The sequence below is a fragment of the Tenrec ecaudatus genome, chromosome 10 (genome assembly GCF_050624435.1).
Source record: "Tenrec ecaudatus isolate mTenEca1 chromosome 10, mTenEca1.hap1, whole genome shotgun sequence".
Lineage (NCBI taxonomy): Eukaryota > Metazoa > Chordata > Mammalia > Afrosoricida > Tenrecidae > Tenrec > Tenrec ecaudatus.
The window spans coordinates 88,714,276-88,733,722 of record NC_134539.1 but is presented as its reverse complement, the minus strand read 5'-3'; the positions used below and the strand labels follow the sequence as shown (position 1 = coordinate 88,733,722).

General features: G+C 50.8%; 1 protein-coding gene across 1 annotated transcript; it reads right to left on the bottom strand.

Moving 5' to 3' along the window:
- Positions 1–771: 771 nt before the first annotated feature.
- Positions 772–18,395, bottom strand: ALKBH5 (alkB homolog 5, RNA demethylase). Its single transcript, XM_075560969.1, has 4 exons — positions 16,875–18,395; positions 9,324–9,404; positions 3,172–3,327; positions 772–2,453 (listed from the first exon to the last, which is right to left on the bottom strand). The coding sequence occupies exons 1-4, from the start codon at positions 17,642–17,644 to the stop codon at positions 2,276–2,278; spliced, it is 1,185 nt and encodes a 394-aa protein (XP_075417084.1). The 5' UTR covers positions 17,645–18,395; the 3' UTR covers positions 772–2,275.
- Positions 18,396–19,447: the final 1,052 nt, after the last annotated feature.

Sequence of the window (19,447 nt, the reverse complement as noted above, 5' to 3'; positions counted from 1 at the left end):
CTCATGAATTCTGGGCTACTGTCTGCCCAGCCCAGTGGTTACTGCTGCTGGCCCATCTAGCAACAGCTACATCGAGGTGTCAAGCTACCTTTTATGGACCCATTTCCAGAAAGAGTCCTGGTCAGCAGCTTGCTCCCTGCAGGGTTCCACTTTTCTGGCTAAGCAGCCAGTTAATTGGCTGCCCAAGTTTCCAGAGGAAAGCTCTACCAGGCTAGCTCTGAACACTGAATAGAATAAAATACTCTCACAGCCTTGGGTCAGCCCCTGGGAACTGTATCTCGTTTTGAGGGGGAGACACAGACAGGACACGATTCCATTTCTGGGCTCCCATCTATTCCACTTGGAAGCACCTGTTTCTCCTGTGATGTCTTAGAAAACAATCCTAAAGTGATTTAACTGCTCCATATAACCACACATACTATGTTGGAAAGAAGCAACCTAGCAAGGGTACAGTGTAAAAATACTTATCTTCTACAAAGCCAGGGCCTTCTCTTAGGCCGCTATGCTGCTGTGCCCTCTCAATTGCAAGCAGTCTCTGACCATCCCAGAGCTCAGTAGGGGCATTCTAGCCCTGGGGCCAAGTTTATGAAGCCAATCTTCCTTGGAGAGGGAGGGCAATGGGTATGCCACAAGGAAGGCCTGTGTGTCCATGACAGATCCTCTCCTGTGGAGCCCTGGTGGATCGTAAGTGTGGCCCACCTCTGTCCAACGTTGAAGGGAATAAGGAAATACCAAAGGCAAATCTTCTCTTAGGACAGCATCAGACAACCGTTTCAAAATATATTAGATTTGGTTTTTATTGTAGAGCACAAATCTCAGGGCAAAGTGCTGCACATACAACTACAAATCTTTTTTTTATTTTTTGGGAAAAAAGCTGTAAAAAAAATAAACCTGCAATTGCTTAGTTACACAGTCCCAACTTGAGGAATCCACGCTGGCACGAGTTCTGTTCCCTCAGAGGGACCGCTTGGTGGCGGCGGTCCAAATTCTCAAACTCTGCAGCCTCGGACCAGCACGACATTTACAAGTTAAGGCCTGGAGGGATGTTGGTACCTAGAGGCTCAGAGAGCCTCTGCTTTTAAGAAAGCCTGGGCCCCTGGCCTCAGGTGGCATGGAGAAATTCCTAATATATCTAAATTAGCAAACCTTGCAGCCTTTGAGGATCTGAGTGGGTAGAAATTGCCAAAGACTTTACATTGTTTATTTCTTTTATTACTTTTTTAAGGTCCGCTCCCGGCTCCCACCCACCCTGAGGCAGAGGGGCACCCACCTGGTCTGAAGGCCTGAGCCCTGGCCTTGGATGCATGCTGCAGGCAGATAGGTGTGGACACTTCCCCAAGAGGACCCCATGGGAGAAGGCCCAAGCTGGCCTTTGTAGGAGAAGGAAAGGGAAAAAGCCAGGAGACCAAAGGAAAACTAAAAACTCAAAACAAAAACCCTACCACACCACAACAATATTCCACACCCCACATGCTAGACTTGGGAGGACACCAGTCCCTCTAGCTAGAAACAATCCTAAAGTGATCTGACATGGCAAGTCGTAACTGCTCCATATCATCACACACGTTGGAAAGAAGCAACCCAGCCAAGAGGTATGCTTTTGGCAAGAGAGGTCAGGACCATGGCAGCCCAAAGGAATTGTGGGTAGAGCATGCCAGTGGGCTCAGGGGCAGCCCAAGGGCACAGCAACAGCTTTGAGGATGTAGGCCTGGGAACTGTGCCCCACCCAGCCAGCCCGAACAACTGTCAAAGGAGGAGAAATGGTGTTTGCATGAGCTTCCAGGACCTGGAGAGCAGGTGGGAAGTGGGGGGGTTAGCAGAGCCAAGGCTGAGCAAGCTACAGGCAGACCTGGTAAAGCTCCCAGAGAACTCAACCAAGCACAGATGTCAGTGGAGGAAGGGGTGGGGCGGAAGATCAAACTTTAAAATACTGAACCGATTTAAATTTTAAACCAAACCAATTATTTCCTCAATCAAAACATTTTGTTGCTTTTAAATAAACCCAGTTTAACACAGGTCCATTTGAAGACTACTGCCCCTCCCGCCCCAACACATCTACTGGCCACTTCAGTGTGAGCCTCTGTGCTCATCCAGGAGGAGAACCACGAACACGAGGACCTAGGTCCTGGCCAATTCTGTTCTTCAACCTTTGAAACAACAAACCAAGGGAAAAATAACTGGATTTTAAGAAACCCCCAAACAAAAATGAAACAAAAGGAGGGGGCAACTATGTGAGGCTAAATCAGAGTTCCCAGAGGGATGCAGGCAGCAGGCCTCAGTGCCTCCTCATCTTCACCTTCCGGGTAGGGCTGCTGGCTGCCTCTGAGCAGTCCTCTGTGGACTCGTAGGACTTGCGCCAGTAGTTCTCCGAGCTGAAGCTCCCCCTCCGCCGGTGAGTGGGCAGCAGCACTGAGCGACGGTTCTCTTCCTTGTCCATCTCCAGGATCCGGGGCCTGCCAGGATAAATGGGCACCTGGATAAATGGGATGCGCTTTGGCTCCAGGGTTCTCACGGGAACACACTGGCCTCACAAGCCAATGCTCATTGAGCCACCCTGGTCTTTGAAACATTTCCCATGGCCCTGTGTGATCTGCTTGGCTCTGAGGGGCAGTCTGATGCCCAGGACATTGCTAGAGCTGCGAGACAGAGAGGCCTTTCCTATCACTGTCTCATCATCTTTCATGGTCCAGCCCATATACCTCTACTTCTCTGCCCTTCTCACCCCTTTCTCTCCACCCCGCTTGCCTCAGAAACCACCAAGCTCTCATCTTCCTTCCAGCCTTAGGGTTTGGCCTACCCAGCATGTCTCCCTTATCCTCTGGCCTTAGCCTAAGCACGACCTCTTAAAAAAATCTCTCCTCACACTGAAGTAACCTCCTGGGTTTCTGATCTTCCAAGTCCCAAGTTTCTCTCTAGTACTAAGTATGAGCCCATTAAAGAATTTGTCTGGGTAGGAATGAACAAACAGGCAAAGACATGGAAAATCGACAAAGTATTCTCATCTGCCAACATCTTTGCCTAATCTCATCTCTTCGGCATTAGGCGGATTAGTGCCACCGATCCAGAAGAAGCAGATGTGAGGGTGGGGATCCCAAGCTTTCACTCAGCCAATCCCTCACCTCACTTACTCTACAGCGTGCTGGCCTTCAGAGAGGGGCCTCTGCTGAGTACCTGTGGGCAGCATCAGGATCTGCCTTGCGATGGGACCGCTTGGGCTTCAGAGCAGGGTCTCTGTTGTTTCCCGACAGGCGATCTGAAGCATAGCTTGGTGGCAACAAGGAGCTGCTCAGGGACTTTGTTTCCAACCGGGGTGCATCTAACCTCGTCCTGCAAAAGAAAAGCACATGGCGCTAGCCCAACTCAGGCCAGTCAGCCTTGTCTAGCAGTGTCTGCTCTGGCCTCAGTCTCCTCCAGAAGTTCAACCTTAGGAGCAGGGAGGGTAACATTTCTACTTGGGAACTGCTGCTTCAAGAAAGACCTCAAGGTGCTGTCTTGACAGAGTGAAGCACTTCGGTCCACTCAGGTCCAGAGGCGCTTGGGAAGCATCTGTTTCACTTGCCAGAGGACAGAAGGCCCAGCATGCTGGCACCAACACACTGGAACAGAAACCTCCCTCATCTGCGTGTGAAGGCCCGAGCCTGTAGGGGGTGCTAGAGGAAAACATCAGAGATTCCCTCCTCCCCTAATGTACACACAGGGACACTAAAGCTGGGGCACAATGTGCCACAGTTCTCCCACAGAGCCAGGAGCCCAGCGCACTCCAAGCCACAGTTTGGCTTGGGTGATGCTCTGGCCCTGACACACGTTTGGTTTTCTGCTTGTTCCAGGGTACTGAGCCTAGACCAGAGTTTGCACGGCCCCACTTAACAGCATCTAGTGAAGGGAATGATGTAAGTGTGCCCTGGGAGGGCGGGGTAGAAGAGCTGGCCTGCAAACAGGGGGCTCTGTGGCTTCATGTGTGGCACAGAGAAGGCTGGAGGGTCAGGCCTAGAACAGGAGAGGGGCAGCCTAGGGTAAGAAAGGGTGGGGCACAGATGGTGCTGACTGCTGGCCATGAAGAAGTAACTTGGTATACGGAGACACAGGGGCTGTAGGCAGGGCAGGGCACGCATGGCACACCTCATAGGAATGCTGCAGGAGCACGAACACAGGCGAAATCTAAGAACTTCCTTGGGCTAAGCTGCCTGAAACTCTTGGTGAAGCTGCACCCAGTCCTCAGAGCTCCCCTAGGCTCCATGGCCCCAGCTGTAAACAGGTGGGCAAACAGGGTCAGAAGGCTGAAAGTCATCTCCTTGAGGAAACACCAAGCCTGCAGGTAGGAACTAGAGCTCTGGCCTGGCCGAGGTCCGTGCCCTGAGCCAGCACGAGGTTCTCTCTTCTACCAGGTGGGAACCCAAGGGGTTTGAAGAGTCACAGAAGCCTGGGCTCCACCCTCAGGTCTGCTGCTGAGTGGTGGGCTAAGCAGTCATCCCTCCTTGTTTCTCCCCTCCCCTTGCCTTGGTATCTAGACTAGAAGGCTGAACGGGTGCAGCTGCACCCTACTGCCCATGAGCCTCAGGCTCCACAAGGCTTCTCTGGCTCAGGGACCTAAACTGCTAAGGAGAGAGAGCCGCCTGCCCCAATGGATGCTGCCACCCAGGCCTGTTTCCCAGCTGAGTCAGGAGGGAGAACCGTGATAGGGTTTACACCCTAAGGCAGTGGTTCTCAATCTTCCTAACGCCACAACCCTTTAATACAGTTCCTCATGCTGTGGTGACCCCCCAACCATATACTTATTTTCATTGCTACTTCATCACTGTCATTTTTCTACTGTTATGAATCAGATGACCCCTGTGAAAGGGTCACTCAACCCCCCTAAAGAGGTCTCGACCCACAGATTGAGAACCGCTGCCATAGAGTCTAACCGTCAAAGTCAAGTTGTCCTCATGATAGCCAATATTCTGCAGAGGGCACCGCCCAGGAGTTGGCACTAAACAGCACCCACACTAAGGATGTACATGGGAAGCGCCTACGACCGAGGCCCTTTCTCTGCCAGGTCAGGCTTCCGACCCTTGAGGTGACAATTGCAGGGGGCAAAGGGTCGTAAAGCCTATTTTGGAGGGCTCCAAGGGTCTGAATCACATGGAATGAAGTCCATCCCTTGACACCCATAGAGCTAAGTCACACACTAAGACCCTGATGGTATTGGGGAGGCCCTGCTTAGGGAAGGACGGACCCTGGTGGGCAGGGTCCAGCATCCCGGAGTTGCTTTCTCAGGAGGAGGATGCAGAGAAAGAGACAACAGAATTATTCAGGGCTGAAAGTAGGCTCAAGTGAGCCCACATATCTGAGCATGGGAAACCCTAGGGGAAATACAACTTTCTGCACATTTGGAAAGTGGGGCCAAGAGTTCTCCATCTAGGATGAGATAGACTGCAACAGCCCTAGGGAATGTTTGGACTCATACTGTCCCCAGATTAGGTCCCACCTTGCAGACAATGCTAAGGGGTAGGGGGGGGGGCACGCGGTGCCTACTTGAGGGGAGTCACATAGAAACTACCCCACAACGGCCCAGAAGCCCAAGTTGAGCTCTTCCACACAGAGCAGAAGTTGTGCTGGCAGCACAGCCGGTTCCTAGGAGGCAGAGGACCAGCCTCGACCAACGAGGTATGGAAGGGCAACTGCCTCCCAACACTTGGGCCACACCCTCACCAAGTAGCCTGTGCTACAAACCTGGCTTTGTAGGCCTATCCAAACCCTTCCTGGTATACACAGTATCCTGGGTCCCAGGACCAGCACCTCTGATGAGACTGCCCCAAAGCCCAGACCTAAAGCCCTGCACAGGACGGGCAATAGTCCCCATACATTCCTTGATAGCAGGGTCCCTCCCACATCATGCTTCCCTTGATCTTCTTCCTTGCTCGCTGCACAGAGCAGTCCTGAGGCAAGATGGAACAGTTATGGTCAGAAGAGGTGAAGCACTCCAAACCCATGGCCCAGTACTCCGAGCAGCACACCTTCTCTAAACACAGGCCTGCAAGACATCCCCCATCTCTCTTGGGGCTTCTCCAAATTTTCTGCCTGTTTACACCATCACACTACACCCTTGCACACCTAAGCCCACGAGTCCGGGCTCTGTGGCTGTCAGCCAGGCCCTGCCCCCAACCAGCTGGGTCACTGAGCATCACACCTCTCACTCTGTCTGAATTTCTATTTATCTTAGAAGCTAGTGAGCCTCTCATTTCCTTTAAAAGACCCTCCCAGGAGGATTAAGGTCCAGAATGTGCCAAACCCAGGGGGCATGCTAGAACATATGCTCTTATGCTCATCCTCCACCTGAGTCCTCTACCTCCCCAACTCTATCCTTCTGGCCAGACAAGAGCAGATGGCCACCTGAGATGAAGGCCAGTGCAATGAGCTGCCAACACCAAAACTGACCAAGAAAATATGCACACTGGGTGGACTAAGATGCAGCAACATTCAGATACAGTTAGGAAAGACTGAAGGGTACAAAGAGCTGGCTAGTCTATAGCCTGCTGCCTCACTCCAATCTATAAAGAAGCCTCACCATCATTTAAAAGTTACGGAAGTTACTTGTACAAGAGAAATAAGGAGCCCCTTCTCAAAGCTCCATTTTCTTAGAAACTCAAAGCATCTACCTCACTGACACATGGCATGGGCAGTGCTTGGGTGTTCCCTTATGCCAACCACTGAGGGACCACCACCAGATCTAGCATTCAAAGTCTCACTCTGATTTGGTCTCACTGCCATCTAGTTGATTCCGACTCACAGCGACCCTATAAGACAGAACAGAAATATCCCTCCGGGTTTCTGAGACTTTAAATCTTTACAGGAGTTGAAAGGCTCATCTTTCTCCTGAGGAATGGCTGAAGGGTTTGAACCACTGACTTTGTGGTTAGCAGCAGCTCAATGTGTAACCCACAATGTAAGGTGACTCAAACTGTAATACCAACTACCCTGAGGATTCTGCTCCTGGAGAAGTTCTTGGGAAGACATCTAGCCACCAGTCCTAACCTTCCTGGGGTTGCTGTCTCAACCCACCCACCCATCAAGGGCACCACTTCCTTGCTCAAAGTAATGTACACGTAGGGAGCCAAAGAAACCCTTGACAGCTGCCTACCCCTTTCCCTTCATGAGCCCTTAGAGTTTTCCAGCTTTGACTGACCAGGGTCAGTGACAGAGCCCCTAGACCTTCCTTAGCAGTTCATGCACTCTTTACCCAAACTCAGAAGGCAGGATGTCACCAACTCCTCTGTCTGAACATGGCTTTGCCAAAAGACATCAAGACTGCCAGAGACCCTCCAAGGTCACAGTGGTTCCTGGGTCAAGATGGTCCTCTTTCTACCACATCCCCAGCTTCTTCTTTAGGACAAGCCCCACAGTTGCTCTGGAGCTGCTTCCCCACCAGTGACTGATACATCCCCCACACCAACAGATCTCCCAGCCCCCAGAGAACACAAACTTGGACATTCAAGCAGAATGTAGGCTATGAGAGACTACACAAAGGAGTGCTCAAAGAACTTCAGATGGTGATATAATTCTTACTGCAGACTTGAAGGTCGGGTAGGGTGTTTATGTCCCTGATTGCAGTTGGAAATATCAAGGGTAGCTTAAAAAGAAATGGCTTAGGGGGAGAATGGTGCAGAGTGCAGGAATGCTGTACTATTGGGCTAACACGTCCAGGTTCCGGGATTTAACCTATGCTGGGAACCAGGAAAAAAGGAAGTGGGAAAGCAGATAAAATCTGCCCTCTGGTCAATTCTGGGGCTATTTACAGACCAAGGGAGAGAGGCAGAGCTCTGCCCAGAGCCCTTGAATTTCAGGACTGCCCCAGAGATTGAATTCATGTCCATTCTACAGATGAAACAAGAGACTCAAAGTTCTGACTTGACAAAGTGTCAGAGACCTCATATTCTGGGGTTCTGGGTGGTCTCCATGGCCAAAATATCAAAATTGGCAATCAAAGTTAAAAACATAAAAAGCCAGTCAGCAAAACAAAACAGCATTAACGCAAAAGTTTAAATGTCTGAGTCCATACTGATATAAATGATTGAATACATAAGTAGGAAGAAAAAAAGAGTTCTAAATAATAAAAAACCCACCCTCAAGGAGGTGGAGCTTTAATTCCCCAGTCTTACATGACTTATGACTTGGTTCCAAAGATCACAGCATGAGAAATAGTAACTGTACAATGGAGACACTTGAAAACTATGACCTCAGAAAGGTGATCAAAGTTAGCACAATGAGAATGAGAAGCCATGTTGATAGTGTATGTACCCTTGATAGGATGTGGTAAGAATGGCAATTCATCTCCAGTCTTCCCCAAACCCCGAATTCCAATCTAACCACGAGAAAAATGCCAATACTCAGGAGCAGTTGCAAATTTCCTAACCTGTACCCCTCAAAACTGTCAATGTCATCAAAAGCAAGGCAAGTCTGAGACACTGTCACAGCCAAGGGGAGCCCAGGAGACATGATGACTAAATAGAACGTGAAATCCTGGATGGGGTCTCAGAACAGAAACCAAGGAAAAACTAAAACTGGAATGAGTTAATGGAATGAGTTCATGCATTCTGACAAGCGCACCAAGGAAAACCAGGTGTGGACTATATTTGGCAATTATCTTTACAGTTTTTGTGAAAACCTAAAACTGCTCTCAAATAATAAAGATTTAAAGTAAAATAAAAAGATAAACTATATGATATCCTGACCAAGCCCGAGTGTTGTCTTGCTCCTGGCCTTCTATATGAACCTATGCAATCACCCACCCCTCTCTGGAGCTTATGAAAAAAGCTTGTTTCGACTAAATCGACATGGCTCTGGCTTCTACAAAGTCCAGTCCACTCACCCATGAGAAGGGCAGAAGTGCCTCCAGGTTCATCAATTCTTTTATGGGGGGTGGGGGGGCCGGGGGCCAGGCCAGCTGAGCACAGCTATAAGCTGCAACTGAACATTCCGCCTATTTTCTCTTCTCACTCCCTGCTTCTCACAGAAGTGAAAACCCAAGCATTTTTAAAGCAGGCTGCTAAGGCAGAGTCTAAAAATAATCAGTGAAAGCACATGTGACAAATAAGGCCAAGGAGGTGGGGAAAGGGGGGGGGGGGCCCTGAAAGAATGTTTCCCACTTCTCAAGGCTATGGCCATAAACACTGGGAAAGTGTGCCTTTGCTCAGGCCTAAACTCCATAAACAACAATCAAATTTTAAAAAGGTAAGAGAACTCTCTCCCAGGCTATTGATACAGAATACCCATGAGCTCTAAGGGCATCGAGCTGGCTATAGGCCTGAAGGCAAGACAAAGGCGCCGGGCATAGGGGTACTTACTTCCTGAGGATGATGACTGCTCGGCGCTCCTTGATGTCCTGAGGCCGTATGCAGTGAGTGATTTCATCAGCAGCATATCCACTGAAAACAAACAGAGAGCATGTGAGTGGGGAAAATGGACAAGCAACTGAAGTCCCCTGGGACAAGGAACAGAAACATGGCTGCCCGCTGTCCCATCTCCATGCCACAGGGGAAACAGGCAGTGATTTGAGAGGTTCAAAGATCTCCATGGATGGAAAACACCAAATTAAGCTTTCAGCCAGATAACACTCAAGGAAAAGCCTAGGGTAAAGTGTTCCAATTGCCTCTTAAGGCAGAGTCAAAGCACGAATAGCTGCCTACAGATTAAGAGTCCTTCCTTTTTAAAGGGTTCTCAGAAGGGCCACCTTTGTAGCACCTATGAAGGTAGTTGGAGTGACTGAAGTCAGACCTTGATGAGAGACAAAGAGCAGCAGATCTCTCATTCTCCTCCTTCCTCTATTCTTCAGCTTGCAGAGGCAGTCAAGGCAGATGCTAACAATAATAGGTCACACCAAGATAATCTAAGACTGCATTGTTCAAAAAGGAGTTTGTCTACAGATAAAAAATAAAAACAAACGTTTCAAAGCTTCCATTTACAGAAATCCAAACTTTTGAGGATTGCTGTGCTTAGGATATTCCAGAAATTTCCATCACACTCAAATATTTTTAACAAGTTACTTGATTTTCGAAACCGCTTAGAGATCAATGAATGTGGATAGATGATTGTCCTTTTGATAGTTGTCTTTCTGATTTGAAACCCTGAAGCCAGCTCCTCACTGAGAGAACGGCACCCACATGACCACCTCTCAGGTTCCATCACCACATGAGACGACTTACACAGCCAAAAACATTCTCAGCAATAGGTCTATAGCAGGAGATGGGGACTTTCTTAGGCTTCCTGACTGCCCCTGGACCACAAAGCCTGCACACTCCTTGACTGCTAATCAGCTCCCTTCTCATGAGCAGCTAGAGACCTAGACTAAATTGTATGAACTCTGCAAGCCTGGGAAGGACTCCTCAATTCAAAAAAGATGGGTTGGTCCAACCACAGATAAAAGTTGGATGAGAGTGAGGAGAAAACCCCAGCCTCCACGACCCTAGCAGAAGAACTAGACAATGCCAAGCTACTACACCGACCACTCTGAAAAGGACTCACAATAGGAGGTTCTCACTAGTGGGTGAAACATGTGGAACAAAACTCAAACTCACAAAAAGATCAGCAAACTGGTCTCCTAAAGACAGGCTGTAGTCCTTACACACCTTTCGAGCCTGAAACCGAACCCACCCCACAAATCAGCTTTCAATTCTAAATTATATAAGCCTATAAGGTGAACAATAATATTGAGGTATGAACCCCTTAGAACAGTGGTTCCCAACCTTCCTATTCCTAATGCCGTGACCCTTTTAATACAGCTCCTCAGGTTGTGGTGACTCCCCCAACCATAAAATTATTTTCATTGCTACTTCATAACTCTCATGCTGCTACTGATATGAATTGGGGTCATTCGATCCCCCAAAGGGGTCAGGACCCATGGGTTGAGAACCACTGCCTTACAACAAACAACCATTTGAGATCAGAAGGGCAGCATTTGCCCAAGGCAAAAACAGATGGGAAAGGGAAGATGGAGTGGTCAACACAAGGGGGAAGTGAAACAAATGCTATAATTATATTGTAGGAATTACAATCTGTCATGAAACAAAAGTGAATTGAATGGAAAACCACTGTGCTCTGTAAACTTTCACGCAGATAACAGTTCAAAATGCAGTATGCTAAGGGACCAGAAAATTATTACAGCAAAAGAACCTAACTTTAACTGCACACTGACCAAAGAATCACCTCTCAAATAAGATCTTCTATCAATATCCTTTAACACACAGTGAGACATGCTACACTGTGACTGGGAGATCTGGTATGAACTTCCACGTTGTCACCTTCGAAACCTTACAGTGCTGACCCTAACCTTGTTTCTTCATCCGTAATAAGGGTTCATGGCCATTCTTTTGTGGCTACCAAATGATTTTTAACAGGAGGCAGGCAGCATTGCTTCCCTTCCAGCATAATCAGTGTTTATGATTACATGATTGAGGGCCTTGGGGAGGAGGGCAGTGGAAAGACTACCTGCAGGTTGTCTTGAGAGAGCACTGAATCCTAACACTGAACCACCAGGGATGGCTTGAGATTTACCTAGATAAGACAGGGAACCTATTGTAAATCACTCCCATATACTAAGCACTTGACATTGGACCACCCTGGGGTAAGCCAGAGCTTTGAGTTTTCAACGCCTGCCAACTGCACGTCTCTTGGGCTCCACTCCCAGACCTACGAGCTCTAGTTCTCATCCTGTGCGCTTGCCATTCGCATTTGGGAGGATGGAGGTCCAGGATTCACAAGTTGCGCGCGCGCACACACACACACACACACACACACACTCTCGCACTCTCTCTCTCTCGCCCTAAAACAGCTAAGCAACCCAACATTCCAAGGCATTTTAAGGCCCAAACCGAGTGCCTGTTGTAGGCAACCTTCCATACTATTAAGGAGTGATATCGGTTTCATTTGCCAACAGGCACTTTAAGGGCCCTGACTTCCCACCTCCAAGGAGCCACTTTAAAACTATAGTTCTGAAAATAATTTATGTATGACATTTTTTCTGGAGCTAATCTAGACATGTCAAAATTTAAATGGTCCCAGTCCCTAACAGGGTTCTAGAATGGAGGACAAGCCACGCCAGGTTTCTGCTGCTGCACCCAGGTCTTGGAAGAGGTAGCTTAGCAATTGACCGCACAGCCCCACAGAAAGGGGACTTGGTACTAACCCTACCTGGAAGGCTCATTAACCTCCATCTCTTTGAACTTCCTGGCAGTTTTGGCTTAGCCTACCGACACTTCCTCAGAGAACCTGTTTTCTCTGCAGTCGGAAGGAAGGTTGAGTTCTGTCCAAGAAAAGTTCTCCTAATCAAATTTCAGCAGGAGCTATGAAGGTAGGACCAGAAGGGGGGTCAACCCAGCATAGAGAAACTGAAAGTCCCATTTGGCCAGCTGGAAACCTAGTAAGCCCTAGGTCCAGCCCTACTCTTGGCATGTTTCAGTGCCTCCAGCTCTTGTTTTCACAGGACGTGAAAGGAGAGCCTGCTCCATGCTGGTCAATTTGCATGCCACCTGGGCTGAGCCCCCATGGTTCTCTGCCACATCCACAGTAATGCGCATCCACAGCCTGGCCTGTCACCCACTAACTCCAGATTTTAGAGTGATGAGGTCAATACTTCCTAAATCCTTCTCTGGGAAGTGTTTATCTGACTCCCCCTCCTCCCCTACATTAACCCATACACCTCTGTCTGTACTACTATATTTGGCATTGGAGAAATTGTCTACCAGAAAAAGTTACTCATCTTTGTACACAATGGATGTTGGATGAAATGTTTGCAGAGTTAACTGTTCTACTAATTTAGTCTCTTTTTATATCCACAAAACACAGCAAAGCCCCTCCTCCAAGAATTAAGGCGCAGGTTAAATGAGTCTGAAAAATCTCTAAGAAACTGCGCGCTTCTCTCCTGACTAGGGAGTCTTGGAGAGTAAGTTGTCAACGTGTATTTCCAAGATGGCTTCCTACTTCAGGCCCTGTCCAGGCTGAAGTGGACCAGAGACAGAGGGACTAGCCAAGGTCTTGGTATAGGGACAGCTTTCCTGGCAGCTGAGGCCACTTGCCCTGGGCAGCAGTCACCCTTACCACTGATAAGACTTGAAGGCCTGAAATTCAAACTCCAAGTTACTTACCAGCCCCAGTCCCCATATGACATGTGAACTAACTTTATGAGAAGTGCCAGGGTTTTCTCAATCCAGAAGGAAGTTGTCTATACACACTATGGTACAAAGAGCTGAGTAGAGAGGGCAGCACAACTTCGGAGACATTTTTAGCTAAAAATATGCAGCAGTGTAAGAGAAAGATGCAATCTTCTATAACAACGCTATGGCCTTAATCTTACTTTGCAGATAAGGAAAAATTAAAGTAACTTGTCCAAGGTTAAACAGCTACAATGGTGGGGCTGGGACTCTAATCAGGTCCGACATCAAACTCTGTTTCAGTGTCTAAGCTAACCCATTTTTTTGGGGGGGAGGGGGAAGGGGGCCGTGTGTGCACATGCACAGGGTTGAGAGGGGTATTTGTCATTTGGTTTTGTTTTCCTGGCTACAAGGTTCAACTCTATCCTGGGTACCTCAACAAAGTACCAGCAAAGAAGCCTGGGGCCCAACCCTAGGAAACAGATCTATAAAGATGATCTCATACCCCTACACAGCTAGCACCACATCTCGGTGAAGGTTACGTAGCAACTGGCCTGCCTAAAACGGTCAGTCAGACCTGAAATTTTCATGGCCTACTTATCCCTCTATTTGCTCAGAGCTTTGTGATGAAGACCATAGCTTGCCTGCCAGTTTCCTTTCCTTTGACAAGCTCTGTTGCCAGGCCTAGCAGCACTAAGGGCAGCCAAAGCCCCTAGCCGCAGAGAGTATGCTGCCCTGGCTTTACCCCGACTCCTTTCTGTCACAGGGAGCCAGAAGACTCAACATAGATGAAGTCCAGGACCTCTCTGCCCTACTTCCTTAACTATGTTTAAGCAGAACGCTGAATTTTGTTTTTAACCTAATGCACAAACTCAGCTCTTAGCCCAGAACTGATAGAGGTATCCATGCTCCCCAACACCAAGTTTTAAATGGATGCCACAGGCTGAGTTCATCAGTGTATGTGTACTTATGACTGGCGAGAGACAGACAAGAGTCATTTCCACTTGGGCAGCCAAGGCCAAGGTCTCTGGGAATATGGCCACAATCACAGCCCAGGTAGCAGTAGTTAAAAGTAACAGCAAGCAATTAGCTTTGAGATAATTATTCCAATTAATCCTTATGAGTGTTTTAATCTGCCCTAATCACACTATAGAAGGGAGCACGTGGAATGGGTTAATATTAAATACACACACACACACACACACACACACACACACACACGAATATTTACTTCCCTAAAGAACAAACATGAAGAGGGACCCACGCAGGCCCAACACTGTAAGGTTAAAAAAAAAAAAAGCTACCTGCCAACTGGGTTTGGAAAGGAGTACTTCAAAGCATGTCTATGAGACACTGTTCTAAGTGTCCAAGCTTAGGCATCGGCCACTGAGCCAATGTTTGCTACATACACAGACAACTATTAAAATAAAACACTTCTCCTTGCCACGTTTCCTTGGACAGGAACAGGCACCACTGCCACGCACACCAACTAAAGCCTGAGTCAGAGGAGAGTTACTAGAATCCCTCCCCCTCCACAAAGTGCCGCTATTTTAAATAGCCCCTACTAACTAACCTTCGATGTAGGAGTTTATAGCTATCAGCTCAGGGCTAGGATAGGTGCAAAGAACTGAGAAAGCATCACCTTTCCTCCCAGCGTGGGGAAGGGCCCAAGCAAGCATTTTAAGAGGGATACCGCTAAGAGGCAAGCACGCGTCCACCCACCTGCACACTGAGCAAGCTAAAAGTACTAAGTGAACAGGGGCTAGGAGATACAAATTAGAGGGACAGTGCTTCAGAACCCCAGGGCCGTGTTTTCAACCGGAGCTGGATGATTGTGTCTTCCTTTTTGTCCTGGGAGAAGCTGCTACAGCCACTGCAACTGCAGCCCTACCTGCTGCTTTACCTGGTGAACTCCTAGTCATCTTGCAAGTTCCAGCTTACTTCCTCCTCAAAACTTCCAACATGCCCTCAGTATACTCATGCGGTTAACCCCCTGGGTTCTGATTCCTCATTGTCTGTGGTCCCAGCTGGGCTATAAACTCCAAGATGAGGCATGATTCATGCTTCAGCAAATTCCTAGCCCTCCCCCAGCAATAGAGCTGTGTATGAAAGAAGCACCATTTTAAGGACCTCCCATGTGCCAGGCTCTGTATCACACACCAAAATCACCAACCACACTGAATTCTGATAGACATCAAAAGTCCGCAGGGCTCCCAATTTGCAGAGGCGAAACCGCTCCAAGATCGCCCACAAGCTCTCAATGAAAATGAGAACACTGGATTCAAAGCCCGGGGCAGCATTTTTCAGAACAGGGCCGAGTTCCACTTAACTCCAGAGCCACACCAGCATTCAGCAGGTAGAAGGGACTGGGAAAGCTTTAGGACTTTACTATTCCCTGCTACATACCTGCCACTGCTCCACCTCCTGAAAACAATCCTGAAGGCCCGTGACTACATGGAAAATTAATATCTGACGAAAGATCAAATTGCTCTTGTATTATATAAGGCCTTTCAGGCCTTGTAGTAAGCAGCAGGCCTCCTGAGAGGGTCTGCCCTAGAAATCCTATAGTAAAGGGATATGCCCAGACACTGCTCTGGAAATGCCATGCTCTTAAGTCTGAATGGCAAAGGTACACTGAACTGGTAAATGGCCCTCTGGGTTCCTGTTGGGGGCACAAGGTCAGTGGTATAAAGAAGCCAAAATACAACTTCCTTTGCCACTAACATCCCATACTTTCCCAGTAGGAGACCTCAGACATCACAAGGCTCTGCCGCCATCTCATTAGGGAAGCAGCCTCAGTTGGTCAACCAAAATGAGACAAAGGTCCTGCCCATAATATAAAAAGCACCCAGGTACCCTACTATCACCATGTGGCCTCAAAGCCTACACAGCAAAACCCCGACGTGTCCTAATCCTGTCGCTTAATTCAGTGCTCCACGAAGCAGGGTAGGGTAGCTGCAGCCTAGACCTAAGAGGTGTCTGGGGGATTACTGAAGTAGAGCCCTAGGTTTACCTTTGAATAAATTCTTCTGCTTTAGATTCTTGGGGTGGGGGGACAAGCAAGGAAAGCACTAAGGCTGGCAAGGGCAGAAGCTCTGCTAATGACAAAACTACAAGGCTCAATGGCAGCTCAGGAGACTCGCACTTCATTTCGTTGCATAGAGTCCTGAAGACAGGAAACAGCTTTAAAAGGACCAGTGGGCTCTTGGGCAGCCAAGAGGGGAGAAAGCTTAAGATTGTGTTGAACTCTGCTTCTGCCAAGTGCTACTCCTGGGAAGTCACTGCTGGACACACTGACAAGACACAGGCCCACCCCCAGGAAATAGAGACTGCTTCAATTAAGTACTCTCAAGTGCCTTCTTCTGTAGGCATTTGCTGTTAAGGAATCCAGCCCCTCTGTTAAGCCCAACACACAGCACTGCCGGCCAGCCTCTCGGATGGCTGACGTTCAACTTGTCTCTGAAACGGGCGGAGACCCGGAAAGGGCAGGTGACCAGTGCTTTAACAGAACACAGGGAAGCAGACCCAAGGGTCCTGAAACCCAGCCCCACTGCCTTCTAGGACAAAATGCCTTCGGATGAATTCTCCATCACATCCATGACGGCGTCCAGGCCGCCCACCAAGGGGGTACAGGAAGCCAGATCCGTTCCTGGTCCCCTGCCATCTTTCCCCCAAACCCCCAGAGCCTACGCGCAGCAGAGCGGGTCAGGGCTGGCAGGCGCGCGTGCGTGCGGGCGGGCCGGCGGTTACCTGAGCACAGTCACGCTCCCCCTGCGCACAGGCAGGGAAAGCACAGGTTCCGACACCCGGATGGGCTTAAACTGGAACTTGCAGCCGAAGCAGAGGGCCGAATCGCTGAAGAAGGACACGGACACGATGGGGCGCTCGAAGATGTGGATGGGGTCCACGTGCGACACAATGCAGCCGCCCGGCTGGTAGTCGTTGATGACGGCGCTGTTGACGAAGCCCTCGGGGATGACGCGGTGCTCCACCAGCTTCTGGATCACCAGCTGGTGCACCCACTCGGGGATCTCGTCCACGTCGCCCGGCGGGTAGAGGCGCTCCTGGCCGGGCCCGCGCTTCTGCAGCTGCGCGCCGTACGTGTAGCCCTCGCCGAAGAAGTACTTGTTGCGCAGCGGGGCCCGGTCTACCGTGTGCTCGTTGTACAGACCCTTCTCGGCGCGGGACACCACCTCGTCGATGCGGGCCTCGATCTTGGCGCACTCGTCCTGACTGAAGAGGCGCATCTGTCGGATGCCGCTCTTCACCTTACGCGCCTCCTCGTCCCGCTGCAGCTGCTGTTCCTCGTAGTCGCTGCGCTCCGGGTCCGAGTCTTCCTGGAACTTGCGCTTGGCCCCGGGCCCCGAGTAGGGCTCTGCGGCGGCGGCGGCAGCGGCGGCGGCAGCCACGGCGGCGGCGGCAGCGGCCGCCGCCTCCCGACTGCTCGCCTTGTAGTTGTCCCGGGCCGTCATGGACTTGAGCTTCTCCCGCAGGTCCGTGTAGCCGCCGGCGGCCGCCATGCCCCCACGCCGCTCTCTAGGGTCCTCTGGGGCGGGCGGGCATGGCCCTCGGGGGACGCGCCCTGGCGCCCCCGGAGAGGAGCACTCCTCAGCGCCGGGCCCCCATGCGTGGCCGGAGGACCCGGCGAGAGGCGACCTGGAACCAGGCACGGGGTCGGGCCTCAGGGGCAGCGGGTCATGCAGCGGTGCTGGCGACGACGGGAATTCCTCCTCCTCCACCTCCTCCACGTCCCGCGGGGCAGGGGCGCCGACCGCGCCTCATGCCGCGGGGGCTTCCGGGGGTGGGGGTGGGGGGCCGACTCCCAGCCGGATCCTTCGACACCCGGCCCGGGCCGCACTTTAAGGCGCTCCTCAAGACGTCACGGGCCTCCCGCCCGACGTCCACCAGCGCAGCTCCTCAGTGGGTTCTTGGGCGCGCACGCGCAGTGTAGTCAGCCGCCGCAGGACCCCGCGCGTCACGGACATGCGCAGGGGGCGCGGACTGGCCGGCAGAGGTGCCTGCGCAGGCGCACAGGGGGACGCTCGTCGTCTGCCACCCCTCCCCCACTCGCTGAAGGGCTTCGAAGGAGCGCCTTCAAATGGCACCCTGACCCAAAGCCTCCAGGTCGAAAGAGTTCCCTCCGCAGGGGTGCGCTCACACTGTCAACGCCGTCACTATGCGGTGTCACGACATCGTCCGAAACTCGTAAACGCCACAGCCCGCAGAGCGCAATCACCGGGGAACCGCCACAACCTCGGCTGCCCGGTTACCGCCCCCTTTGGCGCTTTCACTCTTTCAATTGGGCCGCCGGTTACTGACTGGGCGTGCTCAAACAGGAGCTTCCTGAAGTTGGTTGGTTATCACGTCTGTCAATCATGATGTCGCCATAGCTACTGCGTCCGTCACTTAATTAAGAGGAGGGGGGCAGGGCGGGAGGACCCCTGAAGGGCATATGGGTGGCTAAGAAAGTGCCTGAGTAGAAGCCGGAGGAAAGCCTTCATGACACTGACGTAGGACTTAGGTAAACTTCTGAAACCAGCAGAAACTTCTCAAACTAGGGTCGAGAGCACCAAACCCCAGCTCTGAACCCGGATGGACACGTGTCTGGGGTAACCCTCGGGCCGCCGCTGTAGACGGGAGCGGACGTTCCCCTAGTCACGTCCCGGAGGCGGTGGGCGCGTGCGCAGCCTCGGGAGCGCGCCGGGGGCGGGGGTCGCCTCCGCGCCGCCTCAGGAATATTAACTATGGGGGCCCTTCAGAGATCGTCTGGGGAAAACTTTAAGGGAACCAGTAGGCGCACTGTCGGGAATCCAAAGTTTTGAAAGAGTGCGGTCGTGCGGGAAGATACAGCGAGAGCAAAGGCTCGGCTCGGCTCGGCGAGATGCGCCGGGCAGGTCCGGCAAGACGGTGTTCCTGTTGGAAAGCCTCTGGTGGCTCGGCTCAGTCCAGCGGCTCTGCTCGGCGTCCCAGGCCTTTTGTTCACGAACCCCTCCGACCTTGCCTCCTTGGCCCTCTATTTAGGCTTTATGGAGACCAGCCTCACCCCTACACTGCCAGGTTTACAAACATAACGCTGCTCCACCTCCTGACCTTTGCCTGTGCCGGCTCTTCCTCACGGAGCACCAGTTCCCGGCCACACACCTCCATTTTGATTCTTTGAGGCTCCACACACCTCCGCCCGGCATCTGAGTGCCTCCCCAAATGAACCCCTGGAACGAAATGCATTTTAGCTTTCAGTAACTGCCTTGAGCCTCGCTTTCCTATTTTGCTCTGGTCCGGTGACATATTCCCGTACACTCCTCCCCTGTGTCAGAGAAAGCATG

Coding starts and splice junctions, on each gene's coding strand:
- ALKBH5 (XM_075560969.1), bottom strand. CDS start 17,644: ATGGCGGCCGCCGGCGGCTACACGGACCTGCGGGAGAAGCTCAAGTCC. Junction 9,405..16,874: donor GGGAGCGTGACTGTGCTCAG/GTAACCGCCGGC, acceptor GTTTGTTTTCAG/TGGATATGCTGCTGATGAAA. Junction 2,454..3,171: donor GATCCTGATGCTGCCCACAG/GTACTCAGCAGA, acceptor TTATCCTGGCAG/GCCCCGGATCCTGGAGATGG.